Genomic DNA, 18,280 nt, shown 5'->3' on the forward strand with positions numbered 1-18,280 from the left:
TATTTATTCTAAATAAATAAATATTATGGACCAAGGTGGTAGTGGTCAGAGAAGAAATCAAGGCACATTTGTGTCTTAGAAACATATTCCAGATCCACATAAGAGTGAAAACATGTGGTATCTGTCTTTCTCTGTGTGACTTATTTCCTTAGCGTAACACTCTCCAATTCCATCCACGTTGCTACAAAAGGCCGTATTTCATTCTTTCTCATTGCCAAATAGTATTCCATTGTGTATATAAACCACAATTTCTTTATCCATTCATCATTTGATGGGCATTTAGGCTCTTTCCATAATTTGGCTATTGTTGAAAGCTATTTGGCTATTATTGGCTGCTATAAACACTGGGGTACAAGTGCCCCCATGCATTGAGGAGGGCACCTGTTGGGATGAGCACTGGGTGTTGTACGGAAACCAATTTGACAATAAAGTTCATATTAAAAAAAAAAGACAAATTGAAGATAATAAAAAAAAAAAAGAAAAAAACATATTCCGGACACATTATGTTCTAGAAACAAAGGTTAGCTCTACATAGCTTGGCCAAGAATGCAGGAATGAGGAAAACAAGTCATGATTCCAATCAGATTTTTTACTCCAAGAAGAATCAAGATAAGAAGGGGAAGAAGTGGACTGGAGATGTGGAGGTGGACAAGCTTGGTTTGGAACATATTGAGTCTAAAGCAGTAGTAATATAGCCAGAATTATAAGACGTTTTCTCTTTTACATTAAGAGGAACCATTCTTCGGATAAAAGTCTGTTACATTTGGGTATATTTTTAATAAAAGAACCTCTGAAAGGTCCAGTGGTTTTCTCTTTTTACAAGTAATTGAATACATTTATTTTGCTAACAGAGGGGAAGACATGACAGGAACACACTGCTGCTTCCGTGGTTGGCTACCACTACGTGTGTAGGGGAGAGAGCACGTACAGACTTCCCCACTATGTAATTATAGATTTGCTTCTGTGCTATCTTTTCCCCTTTCTCTGCCAGTATCCTGATCCTTCTGTCTCCAAAAGTTGCAGCATGCATATTAATGAATTACACCAGTCATCCTTACTTTATATCCTCATCGTTGGCAAAAATCACGACGGCCCTGGAGTTGGGGGTGTCCAGGAGCTGTTTGATAATTCTATCAAAGTCAATGGTTCTGTCTTTGCGCTCTTGGGGGATTCTCACAGACTGTGCAATGCAGAGCCCACCTGTTTAAGAAAAGAAAGCAGAGTGTCAATAAAGTTCCCTCAGAGATACCAAAGGAACCAGGGTAAGTAGCTGAGGAGGAGGGAATTTTGATTTCTGAGTACATAGCACTTTCTTGGTGATGCTGCTGAATGAGGATGGCTGCAGGTATTATGTGAAGTCCTGAGCTGTTGTTCATAATAGATGCATCCTCCATGATATTGCACAGCCTGATTTTCTTAGTACTGCACTTAAGAATGCCCAGGAACACCATTGATACTGATCCTGAGGAGACAGATTTAGGTTGACAAAATGGGTGGAGGAAGGTCTTTAAAATGAATGTGCTACACTACAAGAAAACTAAAATCAATAAACTACAATAAAAATGTACTGAAACAGTTAAAGCTCAGGTCAATTTTTGTGACTTTCCTGGTGTTTGCATTCCCATGTTTTTTTTTCTTTCACCTTCATATCTATCCCAACTTTTAAAGGTCAGCCAATGGAATAAATCTAAAAATAAAACAGCACCATCAAAAACACCAACTACTATAAATCACAGTAACAAACATTTATTGACCAGGTAATATGTACTCAACCCTCAAATATGTGTTTTTATATATGTTATCCCATCTTAAAAACTTTATAAGGTAGTTGGTATTATGTATTTTTTGTTAGAAAGAAAGGGTATTAAATTAAAAAACAGATGTGTTTATTCAGATTTCTCAGAGCTGTTATGATATTAATTGTCATGAATTTCAAGATGAAAATATGCAGCAGTTTACTAAGCAATTGATGTACTCCTCATGACCCCACCTCTTGGTTAGTAGTAGCTCCTGGATATAGTACTTTATAAAACACACTTTAAGAAAGGCTGGTATAGGGGTGCCTGGGTAGCTCAGTCAGTAAAGCGGCTGACTTTGGCTCAGGTCATGGTCTCACAGTTCATGAGTTCAAGCCCCACCTCGGGCTCTGTGCTGACAGCTCAGATCCTGGAACCTGCTTCAGATTCTGTGTCTTCCTCTCTCTCTGTGCCTCCCCTGGTCATGCTCTATCTCTCTCTCTTTCAAAATACATAAACAAACAAACATTGAAAAAATTAAAAAAAAAAAAAAGAAAGCTTGGTATGGGGCACCTGGGTGGCTCAGTTAGTTAAGTGTCTGACTCTTGGTCTTAGGTCAGGTACAATCTCATGGTTTCATGAGTTTGGCCCCTGCATTGGGCTCACACTGGTGCACAGAGCCCCCTCTCTCTCTTTGTCTCTCCTGTCTCTCCTGCACTCATGCTGTCTCTGTATCTCACAAAAATAAATAAATAAACTAAAAAAAGAAAAAGAAAAGAAAGGCTGGTACAGGTGAAAGGGGTGAGAGAATATTTGTAGGAAAGGCATCAAAGGCCATCCAATGGGCAGAAGACCTATAGGTGAAGAGGAAAAACTTGTTCTTGTAATGTGGTTGGGAGATATCTATTATTAAGCTTACATCCTGAGCGTGGACAACTGAGTGGATGATACTAGGCTTCCACAAACATAACAAATATGAAACCTCATCCAAAACTGAACCTCCATTACACTTTCATCCTAATCAGTGTTAGTTCTCTATAAGTGGCTCTTAATTTTCAGTGTGCACAAGATCACCGATAGTCCGTTTTCAAAATGTAGAGTTTCAACAACACCATCAACCAACTTGACCTAATTGACATTTATAGAACAATCGAGAGGACAACAGAACAGTACACATTCTTTTCAAATGTAAGTGGAACATTTGTTAAGCTAGACTATATTCTGGTCCATTAAAAAACAACAAGAACAAAACAAATTTAGAAGCATAGAAATCATACAATGTTATCAGACCTAACAATTAAACTAGAAATCAATAACACTTGGAAATTAAACAACACACTTCTAAATAACCCATGGGTCAAAGAGGAAATGTCAAGTGACATTTTAAAATATTTAAAACTAAATGAAAATAAAAGTGGAACATATAAAAATGTATAGATTTCAACGAAAGTGGTATTTAGGAGAAAATTTGTAATCATCAAATGCTTATGTGAGAAAAGAGCAAATATTGAAAATAGCAACTGAAGCCTCTTTTTAAGGAATAAGGTGGGAAATGGCTAAATAACTGTCCCCCCAAAAAAGCAGAAAGACATAATAAAAGAGCAAAATCAATTAAACTGAAATCAGAAAAAAATAAGAGAAAAATTAAAAAAAAATCTGCTTATTTGGGAACATTCATAAAATTGGTAAATCTCCAGTCAAAGCTGACCAAAAGAAATAAGTCAAAAATTATTCATATCAGGAATAAAAGAGGGGCTAACCTTACTGATTGATCCCACAGGTAGCAAAAGGTAGTAAGGGAATATTATAAACAATATACTTTTGCCAATACACTTATCAAATTAAATGAAATGGATGACTTCCTTGAAAGACAAAAACTATCAAAACTGAATGTGGGATATATAATCTGAATAGTTCTAAATATATTAGAGATACCAAATTCATACACACACAAACACAAACTTCCAAATAAGAAAGATCCCGCCTCACATAGTTTCATTGGTAAAGTCCACCAAACAGTTAAGGAAGAAATAAAACATGATCTATACACTCTTTTACTGAAAAGAGAAGAGGAGAGAAAATAACTCATTTCATAAGGTCAGTATTATCCTAATACCCAAACCAGATGAAGATATCATTTTTAAAAAGACTAATACCATTCATGAACATACTTGCAAAACTTCTAAAAAAAACACTAAACAAATAAATCCAGCAATTTATAAAAAATAGTAATATATCATAAACAAGTGGATTTCATCCAAGGATTGCAATGCTGAATCATTATTTGAAAATCAAGTATTATAATTTATATATGGTCAGATTAAATAAGATAAACCATATATGATCACCTTCATATATGTGGAAAAAGCACCAAACAAAATTCAATATACATTCATGATAAAACTAGGATCAGATGAGAACTTCCTAAGACTAATAACAGGCATCTACTAAAGGCCTACAACAAGCATCATGCTTAATAGTAAGAAATTACAAGGCAACTTTTTCTTCTCTTAACACTCTTATTCAACATTGAACTGGATGTCCTTGTCAGAGAAATAAGTGGGGAAAAAAGAAAAGAAACAAAAGGCATACAGTTTGCAAATGAAAAACTAAAATTGTCTCTATTTGCAGATGACATAACTGTCTAGGTAGAATCTTCTAGAACTAAAAGGTGAGTTAAGCTAAGTTGTGGGACAGAAATTCAAAATACAAAGGTCATATATCTACAGATCAGCAATGAACAATTATAATTTTAAACTAAAATAATGTCATTAACAATGTAATAAAAAACGTGGTGCTTATGTATAAATCTAAAAAAAATATGTACAGGAGCTATATTCTGAAAATTATGAAACATGGCTGAAAGAAAAAAAAAAACTCTCCCCAATTTTATCTATAGATTCATTGCAATTTTATTCAAAATCTCAGCAACCTTTTAAAATACAGTAAAACCTTGGTTTGTGAGCATAATTCATTCCTGAAGCATGCTTTTAGTCCAAAGCACTTGTATATCAAAGCGAATTTCAAGAACCATTGGCTCAGTTGTGATCATGTGACATTTGGCATCACATGCTACTCATATTGCAAGACATCGCCCATTTATCAAGTTAAAATTTATTAGAAATGTGCGCTTGTCTTGCAGAACACTTGTAGAACAAGTTACTCTCAATCCAAGGTTTCACTTTATATATCAATAGCTAATTCTAACAGTTATACAGAAAGTCAAAGGAACTAGAATAGTCAAAACAACTGAAAAAGAGGAACAAAACTGGTGAACTTTCCAAATTCAAGACTTACTATCAATCCCAAGCTACAGTAATCAAGATGGTGAGGGGTTGGAAAAAGAACAGACACTTAGATCAGTGGAACAGAAAAGAGGTCCAGAAACAGATCAATGCAAATACGGTCAAGTGATTGTTGTCAAAGATGCGAAGGCAATCAGTGGAGAAAGGTACTCTTTTAAACAAATGATGCTGAAACAAAAAGATATTCATGCACAGAAATAATTACTCGACATATACTTCATATTTCATATAAAAATTGACTTTAGGGGCACCTGGATGGCTCAGTTGATTAAGCATCCAACTCTTGATTTTGGCTCAGGTCATGATCTCACAGTTTCATGAGTTCTGGCCCTATGTTGGGCTCTGTGCTTACAGCACAGAGTCTTCTTGGGATTTTCTCTCTTCCTCCCTCTCTCTGCCCCTCCCCTGGTCACTGGTGTGTGCACTTTCTATCTCAAAATAAGTAAATAAATAAACTTTAAAAATTCACTTCAAATGGATGATAGACCTAAGTCTAAAATATGAAACTAAAAAAACTTTCAGACTGAGACAAAGGGAAATCTGTAATGACCTTAGGTTTTGCAAAGAGTTTTCGGGTATGACAGTAAAACCCCAAACTGTAAAGAACAAAATTGATAAATCAAATTTTATGCAACCTTAAAACTTTTGTTCTATGAAAGACAGTATTATGAAAATGACAGCTCAAGCTGGAGACTGGGAGATAATCATATATCTTACAAAGGATTTATATCTACAATACATAAAGTACTGAAACTCAGCAATAAAAAAAGAAAACTCAAAATGGGCATAAAATCTGCATAGACACACACACAAAATAGATGGTAAATAATCACAGGAAAAGATCAGTCATTAGGGAAATGCTAATTAAAACCACAATGATATAATGCTACAATACCTATTAAAACAATTTTCAAAAAATCCAGCAATATCAAATTCTGGAGAAGATGCAAAGCATAGGAATGTCTGCTCATTGTTGACACGAATGTACAATGGTACAGCCACTTTGGAAACCAGTTTGACATCACAAAATGTTAAATGTAGAGGTAACCTATCAAGCAGCAGTCAGTTCCAATCCTAGGGATTTATCCAGATGAATTAAAAGCTTGTGCTCACACAAATGTGCACACAAATGTTTACAGCAACTATATTCATAATCACTAAAACTAGAAACAACTAAGACATCTGTCAACTGGTGAATAGATCAACAAACTGGTACATCCATACAACTGAATCCTGCTCAGTAACAAAAAGGAACTGCTGATTCGTGGATGAGCATGAATAAATTTTAAAAGCATTTTTCTAAGTCAAAGAAGCCAAACTGAAAAGACTACATATTGTATAATTCTGTTCATATTGCATTCCAGAGAAAGCAAAACTGTAGGGGTGGAAAACAGATCCATGGATGCCAAGGGTTGAGAGGAGGTGTTGAGTACAAAGGGAGCCCACAAAGGAATTTGGGGGTAATGGAAATGTTCTGATGGTACTGTAGTAGGAGACACATGATTCCACACACTTGTCAAAACCCTAAGAGCAACACACCACAATAATGCAAAATTTAAAAGATCAGGTTTTATCAGGGGATCCTAGAATGGAATGCAACTGTGACAAATTAATCTAATGGCATTACTAATATCTGAGGCAATTTTACTGATGGAGATGTGTAGAAAATAAGTTGATCTAAATAAACAACTTTTAAAAACTGCACTTTGACTGGAAAGTCTAACGCTAGAGAGTAAAAGAACTGAATATAAAATGGTACTCTGATTTGTGTAGTTTTCACAGGGATATGAGTTAGCAATTCTGGAACTGCTGTCCATATTTGAGTTGGGTTGAACAAACAGTAAATTAATTATAGATAATGGCAGATAGGTTTTACACTGTTGAAGAATTTATGCATACGCAGAAAAGGCAGGCTAGAATAAACCATGTGATGCCAGAAAGGGTCAGAAATATCAGCATAAACTCATGTTTTAGAGAGGGAGAGATATGCCTGTATACATGGGTTAGTATACATACATATGTATCCTAGCACCATCCACTGAGAAAGCCTCGAAGCAATGACATACCAGAGCAAACAGCCCTCTTACTACACAGGTGTTGGTTTGGAAATATCATCTTTCAGAAAAAAGAAACAGAATTCTTTGAAGAGATGGCTGATTCTAAGGCTGGGGCAGGGCACATACAAAATGAGGCTGTAGTCAGGAATTAAGAAATACACAAAGGCAAAAAAAAATATGGGGTTACGTCAACAGGACACAAAAGCGACCTAAAAATGTGCCCAGTGATCAAAGCTCAAACAATATTAACAAAATAAGGAACAATGGTATTAAATAATTATCCAAAGACTACAATACACACTTACAAACCAATACTGAAACAAAAAAGACTAAATAAGTAAATAAGAAAGAAGGAATGAATTTTCTGTACAGAACAATTCCAAGTAATAAATGTAGAAGGAATGAGAGAAATGGAATATCACCATTAGAACATTACAGTAATAATTGTTGCACATCAGAGTCACTGGTAGATGCTAAAGTTAGTGTGGGAAACTATAAGGAGACACTGAACATTTATACAGCTTAAAAGTATTTCCCTCAAAATATTTACTAATTACTCTAGTGGTCTGAACACATGCCTATAACTTCTTTGACACTATTCCTTTGAGTTAAGGCTGTACTTAGTGACTTGCTTCTAAAGAATATATAAAAGGAGAAAGCGTAACTTAGGAGTAGAGAAACCTGGCAGACACTGCTTTAACTGGATCACTAAGTGAACATCATTACTGATAAGTCATGGGGATTTCATGTGCCCTCTGATAGGATGTGATGTTAAGGGCACCCCATTTGTGTTTCATTCTTCCCCTAAATCCATAACCTTCATCTAATCATGAGAAAATACTATAAAAATCCAAAGTGAAGGACATTCTACAAAATACCTGACGTGGGCTCTTTGAAACTGTAAAGGTCAAGAAGTCAGACTGAGAAACTGAAAACTGGATTGGATCCTGGAACAGAAGGACACTCATGTAAAAAACTAGTGGAATCTGAATAAAATCTGTATTGAAGTAGTATTTTTCCATTGTTAATTTCTCAGTTTTGATAAATGCATACTGGCTGTTTAAGATATTAACATTTGGGGTAACCTGGAGAAGGGTATGTGGGAATTCCATCTTTGTAACTCCTCTGTAAATCTAGAATAATTTTTAAAAGTTTACATTTGTGTATGCATATATATGTATACTTCTATCTACCTACCTATCATCTACTTAGGTAATCTACCTAGCCCAGATCTTACCTCCAATGAATGCTTATTTAGTCAGCAGTAAAGCAGGCCCAGGAATCTGAATTTCTAGCAATAATCCTTAGGTATTAGTTCACTGGGAGGACTTGATAAAATACTCATTTCTGGCCCCACCTCAAGAGAATCTCACTCAGTGGGATTAGTAAAGCTTGTGAATTTGCATTTCTAACAACTTCCCAAGGGATTCTGTGTTGCTGGTCTAAGGACCACACTTGGAGACCATTGCTCTAACTGATACATATGCAGGTAGCTATGGGAGCATATTTTCAGAAGTATTCACTTGGGCTCTCCAAACTGACTGTACCCAGCTCAGGTGGAAGTACCATATTTGCATACATATTTTAGTCAAACTTTTTGTAGAGAGCTCTTAGGAGGGTGAGATACAGAGAAGGAAGGAAGAGATGGATCATTATACATGGTTATAAGGTTTACAACGATGCAGAGAGAGAGAACAACAGGAGAAATATCCCTGAGAATGGGGACCACAATCTCCATGCCGTAATTCCTCCAACTCTGGAAAACATCATGGAGTAGGGAGAAATGAAACCATATGCAAACTGTCCTGGGGCTGCTGGGGAGAAGAAATGGCTACTTTACCACCTTCTCGGCAGGAGAAGGGGAATAATTCTGGATGGAAACCCAGCTTCCCATCAGGATTCAATTACAGCTGAGTGATTAAGCAAATTAGAGCAAACTCCATTTGGCGATGTGATTAGTGGAGGGGCGGTCTGCATTCACGGATTTAGGGCTCACCCAGTGCACACTGGAGGAATCCATGCATGGAGTTTTGTGATTACAAAAATGAGATGGTCGCCCCCTCTCAAAGAGAACTGCTCACAGGTGTGCAAAATCAAACAACACAACAGAAGAGTGAAATTGGCTATTAACATGTTAATGGGAATGAACATGCTCATAAAACTAAAATCTTAAAAAAGAAAGAAGATTGGAAAACAAAGGATGAGAAATAAACAAGCTGTTTTGATCTTCTGCTCTTGGAAGGCTTGAGTGGTACCTCTTTAAAAGACAGTTCATTTGCCTCACCTCCATAAGGGAATGTAGTAGGTTGAAAAATCTATGTGTATTGTACATAGATGACTTCACCTCAAGTATTCAGTCCAAAGTGTATTACGCTAGAAATGTGTCACTGTGGAAAGTAATGCAAGAAGCCTTAGTTCTATTCCAGCAAGGAATGGAATGGTCTACATACAAGCACATACATGCCCACACACACTCGAGGTGTCCTGGTATCAGTTAGCTTATTTCTCAATAATGGTGGATAACTCAGTACACTACATTCTCCTCTGACACATATCCATATTTCCATCCGAAACTGCTGCCCTATTCAACGCTAAAGTTCTCTCTCTGTTTGTGTTTCAGCTTAGACCTTCTTCACAGTGGATTCAACTTGCCTGCTGTTGCATTTCTGCTGTTATTTGGTCACCAAGGTATATGAGCAACCTATCAAAACCTTAAGAATCTCACTTTTGAGGGGCATTACACATGCATATGAAAGCTAAATGGAGTTTCATGGTGCAGGTTGTCATTGCAACTGCCAAATTAATTTTCACTTCTGTGGGGAGTAAACATAAAGGAAAAATTGAGCAGTATAATCATAAATGTTGCAAAAGAAAGGGCATAACACAGATAGGATAACGTCATTCATGACATGTCAGTTTTGATTAAGAAAGCCCACTGGCAGTGGCTGGAGGAGGGAGATACAAACCACTGAGGTAATAGAAAGAATTTCAGAGTCTCAGAAATCAATCAGCTTCTCAATTTGAAGCTAAAAACTGATCAGTTTTCTGTCTGCCCATGGTAGCTAGCAACCTGTAACAGCAAGAAGAACCTCAGGAGTTACACCACAAACTGTTTCCATTAAAAATACTTTTCTCTCTTAATGAGAATGGATAGTTTTTCATATAATAAGCAGAAGCAATAGGAAACCTTTTAAAGTTTGTAGTTCTATCCTATCAGAGGTTATACATTGTACAGTTGTACTGATGATCTGCTCTATTATTTAGATATGCCGATTCAATTTTGTAAATATTGAGACTCTTATGTGAAAGTCTCTCTAGGATTTGTTAAAGAAACATTATATGAAAGCAGGAGCCTGAGAAATAACCTTATCTAATTCCCCATTCTGAATGGGGAAACTGAGGTCCAGAGGGTTTAACTGTAGTAGAAGGATTGCCAATTTCTGAGTTCTGTCTATGTGTCAGATACCATTCTAAGTGCTTTATGTCATTGACACAGTCCATTGTCATACAGCCCTATAAGGCAGGTGTGCTAACATCCTCATTTGGACAGGAAGAAACAGAGGCATTCTCAAGTTAAGTAACTCACCCCCAGATCATAAATTTAATGGCAGGGAAATATAGGATTTTTGTCTTCTTATTCTTCATGCTAAGTGATAACACAACACTATTGTTCTCATATACTTCACAATTGAGAGAAGAGTAGGATAAATGTTGTATAAGCAAAAAAATTTTAAAAAGGGTAGACATAATACATCTTGTTAGATAAATCACCAAAGGCTTTATGAAAGAACTTTAGTCTTAGATGGGTTATAGCACATCTGTGGAGGGCGTCAGTGGAAAAATACATAATGAAGAGAAGAGAGAGATCAAACTGGAAAGGTCATATTGGATAAAATTGTCCAACTCTCCATTACCCCCTTTTTTTTTATTTGCAGATAGATACCTGGTGCTAAGGGAAGTGAGCCCTCCATTCCCAAGCAACAACCCATCATTGATCACCACCAAAGGGGCCATTTCTGTTTTCAAATCTCCAGCATCTTTTACAAGTAGGAATGACCTTGTTAGTCATCAAACAGACATAAATTTTCTGGGGACAGTTCTGGAAAACTAAAACTTGGGGGGGGGGCTGTAGGGCAGGAGGGAGTGAGAGGGTGAAAGAGAGAGAGGGAGAGACCTTGCCCTTCCTCCAGCATTCTGGATGTTATATCTGGAGTTTTTATTGTCCTTTTGGTATCACTGGGACACAGGAAAAACGATGAAAACCAACACACTAAAAAGGGGAAAACAGAAAGACAGAACCAGAGTTCCTGAAGTCATGTACCACTGAGCAGAAGAAATGTCAGTAACCACTTACTTATGGACTTCCTGATATGGGAGAAAACAAACCACCTTTTAATTTAAATTACCAACAGTCAATTTTCTGTTATTTGCAATTGAACATATTCCTATTTTATCCTTGCCATCCAAAAGTTCTACACCTATAAAGAAGGGGTAGAAAATTCCTGACAGTGAAAGAATTTCAAGGAAGCATAAAAAGCAGAAGAGATACCAGGGATCACCACTGCATAGAGAAGCTGGGGAAAAGGGACTGATTGGCACCTCCATGTATTTGTGGACAAGACAGTTGGGTAGGAGAGGTAGACAAAGCAAAAGAGTAAGGAGTAACATGGACATTAGAAACAGTACCTAGGATTGGAGGAGGGGGGAGCAAGGATTTTGGTGATGGAGGCATATTTGTTGGAAGCCTGGGAGTTAGGACTTAAGGGTTCTTGTTTTTCTTAGCCATCAACTCTCTATTTGTTTCTATTTAATCTTTGACATATCCTTGTCCTTTTCTGGATTGAGAAGGGAGAGGAAGGAAAGGAGGAAGGCAGGAAGCAACGACAGATTAACATGCCAAGAAAATGCTCAGATACCAGAATATAAATAACATTTTGGGGAGCACGGAGAGATGAGCTTACCTGCAGCAAAATATAATAAAATGCAGTAGTTAGACAGATGGGGCTGGGCTTGTATGGAAGACTTTGTAACAAGAAACTAGAGGTTTGGGCAAGAAATGTTCTGCTTATACCCTGCCAATGAGGAAAAAGCAGAGCTCATGCACTGTTGCACATACTCATACAAGGTTACTCCATCACATCTCTTGGCCTAGAAATGTCAGACTGCAAGTCTCAGTTAAACATGTTTAGGAATTTCAGTGGTGTCATTTTTCCTGAGAAGAATTTGCATCATATTTTGGAAGACATTGAAGCTTGAAGCAATCTTGCGCAGAACCATGTATATTCTAGCTGACTTGATCTTAGAACCTAAGAGCTGAAATAACACTTCGCACAACCCTCCTGTTGTAAAGATGGTGAAAATGGTGTAGAGAGAGGAGTCAACATGCTGGAGAAGTAGGGGGACCTGAAGTTTCCTTGTCTCTCAAACATAGCAAGTATTGAGGCTAGAAGACTTAGAATTGCAAGAATCTGGGCTACATAGTGACAAAAACATCTCTAGGGGCCCACAGGGACAACTTGGTGGGCCATAGGTGCATGACTGAAAAATGGGAGAGATAAAATGGGGAGCACAGACTTGGAGGAGAGGGATCCCCTTCTGCAGAGAGAAAAAAGGAAGCGAAAGACAGGCTATGGAAGTGTAGGACAAGAGAAAAACCACAGATCGGGGAATGGAAAAAATGGAGAAAGAACCAATTTCCATCTCATTCTAGGATTGCCGGGCTTTCTCCAGACTGGGGACTGCTGCCCTGTTCGCATGTCTGGGGAGGAGGGAGCCAGCTCTGGGCTCTGTAGCCAGGTTAGAGGCTCAAGCGGAGAGAGCAATCCTCTCCCTTGAGTGCTGTGGGAAGAAGAAATATAGCCTCCAAGGACAAAAGACTTTGAAGGCACCTGCCAGCCAGAGGCCCTTTGTTGGCTGGCTGGGTGGAGTGGCACTATCCTGGAACCTGTGTGCACAGAGCAGGACCCTTTAAGTCATCAAGGTTTGAATCCCAGCCAAGCGCCTGGGAGGCACAAGAGACTGTACAGTGGAACAAACTGGCCCACTTGCACCTGCATGGCACTGTGAGGACTGCCTGAACAAAGTGGTTTGGGACACCTGACCTGGTGGGGAAAGACTAGGACGTAACCATTTTTCTCCCTATCACCAATAAGGTGGGACTTCAGGGAAGGGACAATGGGAGGCAGGACTGCCTACACCAAACCATGCCCTTCTGCATCTGGTAACTGCACATTTACCAGAGCAAGATTGGCACTGACTGAACCAGACAGCCCCTCCTCCAGACCAGCACAACCACCGGTTCCAAGGCACCATCAGATATCAGTCCAGTGGTTTTGCATTTTATGATTTTATTCTTGGTCAATTCATATATATATATATATATATATATATATATATATATATATATATATATGGAACAACAAAGAAACTCTAAAGGCATCAGAAGAAGAGAAATAATCAAGATTAGAGTAGAAATAAAAAATATAGAATCGAAAAAAAACCAACAGTAGAACAAATCAATGAATCTAACAGCTGGTTTTTGAAAAAAATAAACAAAATTAATGAAAACCCTAGCCAGACTTCTCAAAAAGAAAACAGAGAGAACCCAAAGAAATAAAAATCATGAATGAAAGAGGAGAGATCACAACCAACAACAGGGATATTTAAACAATTATTAGAAAATACCATGAAAAATTGTATGCCGACAAACTGGACAACCTGGAAGAAACAGACCCTGGAAGAAATTGAATAAGTTATCAAACATCTCCCAAAAAATAAGAGTCCTGGGTCAGATGGTTTCCCAGGGGAATTCAACCAGACATTTAAAGCAGAGGTAATACCTATCCTTCTCAAGCTATTCCAAAAAAATAGAAACAGAAGGAAATCTTCCCGACTCATTTTACGAAGCCAGTATTACCTTGATTCCCAAACCATACAGAGATCCCACTAAAGAGGAGAATTACAGGCCAATATCCCTGATGAACATGGATGCAAAAATTCTCAACAATATACTAGCAAATAGAATCCACCAGTATCTTAAAAGAATTATTCACCATGATCAAGTGGGATTCATTCCTGGGCTGCAGGACTGGTTCAATATTCACAAATCAATCAATGTGATACATCACATTAATAGAAGAAAGGGTAAGAACCATAATGATCCTGTCCATAGATACAGAAAAAGCATTTAACAACAACAACAACAACAACAAAAACCTAAAGAAAGTTGGGATAGAAGGAACATACCTTAACATCATAAAAGCCCTATATGAAAAGCCCACAGCTAATATCATCCTCAATGGGGAAAAACTGAGAGCTTTCCCCCTGAGATCAGGAATGTGAGAGAGATGTCCACTCTCACCACTGCTGCTAAACATAGAGTTGGAAGTTCTAGCATCAGCAGTCAGACAACAAAATGAAATAAAAGGCATCCAAATTGGCAAAGAAGAGGTCAAACTGTCACTTTTAGCTGATGACATGATACTCTACATGGAAAACCTGAAAGACTCCACAAAAAAGCTGGTAGAACTGATTCATGAATTCAGCAAAGTTGCAGAATACAAAATCAATGTACACAAATCGGTTGCATTTCTACACACCAATAATGAAGCAACAGAAAGAGAAATCAAGAAATCTATCCCATTTACAAATGCACCGAGAACCATAAAACACCTAATAATAAACTTAACCATAGATGTAAAATATCTATATGCTGAAAACTATAGAAAACTTATGAAAGAAATTGAAGAAGACACAAAGAAATGGAAAAACATTCCATGCTCATGGACTGGAAGAACAAACATTGTTAAAATGTCAATACTACTGAAAACAATCTACACATTCAATTCAGTCCCAAACAAAAGCACCACCATTCTTCTCAAATCCATAACAAATAATCCTAAAATTTATATGGAACCACAAAAGACCCCAAGTAGCCAAAGTAATGTTGAAAAAGAAAACCAAAGCGGGAGGCATCACAATCCTGGACTTTAGTCTCTACTACAAAGCTATAATCATCAAGAGAGTATGGTACTGGCACAAAAACAGACACATTGAGCAATGGGATAGAGAACCCAGAATTGGACCCACAATGTATGGCCAACCAATCTTTGACACAGCAGGAAAGAGTATCCAATGGAAAAAAAGACAGTCTTCAGCAAATGGTGCTGAGAGAAGTAGACAGCAACATGCAGAAAAATGAAACTGGACCACTTTCTTACACCATACACAAAAATAAACTCAAAATGGATGAAAGACTTAAATGTGAGACAGAAAACCATCAAAACCCTAGAGGAGAAAATAGGCAACAACCGCTTTGACCTCAGCCACAGCACCTTCTTATGCAACATGTTTCCGAAGGCAAGAGAAATAAAAGCAAAAATAAAATATTGGGACCCCATCAAGATACAAAGCTTCTGCACTGCTAAGGAAACAATCAACAAAACTAAAAGGCAACCAACAGAATTAGAGAAGATATTTACAAATGACATATCAGATAAAGAGTTAGTCCCAAAAACCTATAAAGAACTTAACAAACTCAACACCTGAAAAACAAATAATCCAGTGGAGAAATTGGCAAAAGACATGAATAGACACTGTTCCAAAGAAGACATCCAGATGGCCAACAGACACATGAAAAGATGTTCAACATCACTCATCGTCAGGGAAATACAAATCAAAACCACACTGAGATACCCCTCACACCAGTCAGAGTGGCTAAAATGAACAACTCAGAAAACAATAGATGCTGACGAGGATGTGGAGAAATGGGAGCCCGATTGCACTTTTGGTGGGAATGCACACTGGTGCAGCCCCTCTGGAAAACAGTGTGCAGGTTCCTCAAAAAATTAAAAATAGAACTACCCTACAACACAGCAGTAGCACTACTAGGAATTTATCCAAAGGATACAGGAGTGCTGATTCATAGTAGCCCATTGTTTATAGCAGCGCTTTCAACAATAGCCAAATCATGGGAAGAGCCCAATGTCCATCCACTGATGAATGGATAAAGAAGATGTGGTTTATATATACAATGGAATACTTCTTGGCAATAAGAAAGAATGAAATCTTGCCACTTGCAACCACGTGGATGGAACTGGAGGGTATTATGCTAAGTGAAGTAAGTCAGTCAGAGAAAGACATATGTGTTCCACATATGTTTTCACTCATATGTGGAGCTTGAGAAACTTAACAGAAGACCATAGGGGAAGGGAAGGGGAAAAATAGTTTCAAAAAGATAGGGAGGCAAACCTATATGAGACATTTAAATACAGAGCACAAATTGAGGGTTGATTGGGGAGGAGGGGGAGAAGAGGGGAAAGTAGGTGTTAGGGATTGAGGAGGGTACGTGTTGGGATGAACACTGGGTGTTGTATGTAAGTGATGAATCACGAGAATCTACTTTTGAAACCAAGAATACACTGTATACACTGTGTGTTAGCTAAGTTGACAATAAATTATATGAAAAAAATAAAAGTAAAGCTGCATAATAATTTAAAAAAGAAAATGGTTGAGAAACGGGAAGTGACCAACCCATTTAGTCCCAGAGCTGAAGCTCGGCAACTAAGCTTTTTGATTCCTGATTTAATACTCTTCCAGCTGGTGATGTTACACTGTGAGTTGCTTTCTTTGCCATTTTACAACCATGCATTCATCCACTCTATTAAAAAATATATTTACTAAGCATCTGCCATGACTTGAGCACTCTTTTAGTTGCTGGTGATATAGAAATCAAAACAAAAGACAAACATCCTACTCATTCACATGGGGATACATACTAATAAGACAAATTTTCTTTCTAATTCTTTTTCAAAACTGTGCTGGCTTCTGAGAATGCTCCGAGTTTAGCTCACAACCAAAATCCCAATACGGAACATCAAGTTTTTCTCAACAGCTGGTGTCTTGGCAGGTCGTGAGTGGGTTAATCAAGAAACTGGTCTGATTCAGGAAGCCTTTGGAAGACAAGCTGTTCCTTTCCCTGAAAAAGATCTATGAAATTGGCTGATTTTTTACAGCGACTGGTTTCCCTGTGGCTTTAGCAGCCTCGGCAGTCAGAATCAATTGTCACTTGTCTCCAAGCAGCAGCTTTGAAAGGATGTCCCACTATGCATCCCTGGACAATAAAAAGGAGGTCAACTCATGAGTCTAAAACATGACTGATATTTCTCAACTTCTGTTTGCATTTATTCTCTTCTACCTTGGATGTGTGGGCTCGAAATGAAGCAATAGCCCAGGCCAATTTTATGATTCATTTTATATCTTGAAAATAAGGAGATAATGGGATATCATGTCTGTGTGGGAAATCCATCCAGAGAATTCTTATTTAGGGAAGGCACACATGCGGGCGCGCGCGCGCGCGCGCACACATACACACACACACACACACACACACACACACACAATTTCTGTATATTCCTAGGGCAGTGGTTCTAAAAATATACTCCTAGATTTGTGAATTCTCCAGTAACTTGTGTGTACAGTGCTGTTGCAGTACTATACCACAGTAATTTAAAAAAAATCATTTTCATACTGTTATCTTCCACGAATAAATTAATAAGTGATTTTTGTCATTCTTCACTGGTTATTTCACTAATTGATTACTGTCTTTCCCCTACAATGATTCTTTTTCTTGGTCCTTTTTTAGCTCATCTATGCTTATTTGAATACCACCAAGTACTACCAGATGTAGGGACAGTTGGGAGTACTGGTCCCTTTTATAGACAAAGGGACAGGAGCTTGAGAATGAAGCTGATTTGCACAATATTATACAGTTACATACAGAACCAGTAAAAAAAATTGAGAATACCTGACCCTAATCCAGAGCTATTTCCCTACCAGCTCTTAAGGATTCTGATGACATTTCCTCCACCTCTAGTCTCTTACCCTCTTCTCTATCACATTTATCTCAATGAATAGATAAAACAGAATAAATGGAATGCTTATAATTCCAAACTCTCCTGAATAGTGAACATTTTTTAACTCGTTTATAACAGTGTCTCTTCATTTAATGAATCAGTGCCAGATATTTCAACTCAATATCTTCAAACAACTTAAAATCTTCAAACAAACCACTATATGTATTTTGTATATTCTTAGAAGATAAAAAAATAATTGAACCTCATCCTGTCAATAGGAAATGAATAATTTGTACACATATCTCTAGGCTTGTTCTTCACGGGTGATG

At 37.6% G+C, this 18,280-nt stretch overlaps 1 protein-coding gene across 5 annotated transcripts in view; it reads right to left on the minus strand.

Moving 5' to 3' along the window:
• GRM7 (glutamate metabotropic receptor 7) overlaps positions 1-18,280 on the minus strand; it is an 855,283-nt gene that overhangs the window by 422,340 nt on the left and 414,663 nt on the right. For all 5 annotated transcript variants that reach the window (XR_008297019.1, XM_027042528.2, XM_027042527.2 and 2 more), the window contains exon 3: positions 1,059-1,200. Coding sequence is in view for 4 of the 5 variants with exons in the window: in XM_027042528.2 (XP_026898329.1) it covers positions 1,059-1,200 (142 nt within the window). In the remaining variant the exon portion in view is untranslated. The remainder of the gene's footprint in view (positions 1-1,058; positions 1,201-18,280) is intronic.

The sequence above is a fragment of the Acinonyx jubatus genome, chromosome A2 (assembly GCF_027475565.1).
Source record: "Acinonyx jubatus isolate Ajub_Pintada_27869175 chromosome A2, VMU_Ajub_asm_v1.0, whole genome shotgun sequence".
NCBI classification, from domain to species: domain Eukaryota; kingdom Metazoa; phylum Chordata; class Mammalia; order Carnivora; family Felidae; genus Acinonyx; species Acinonyx jubatus.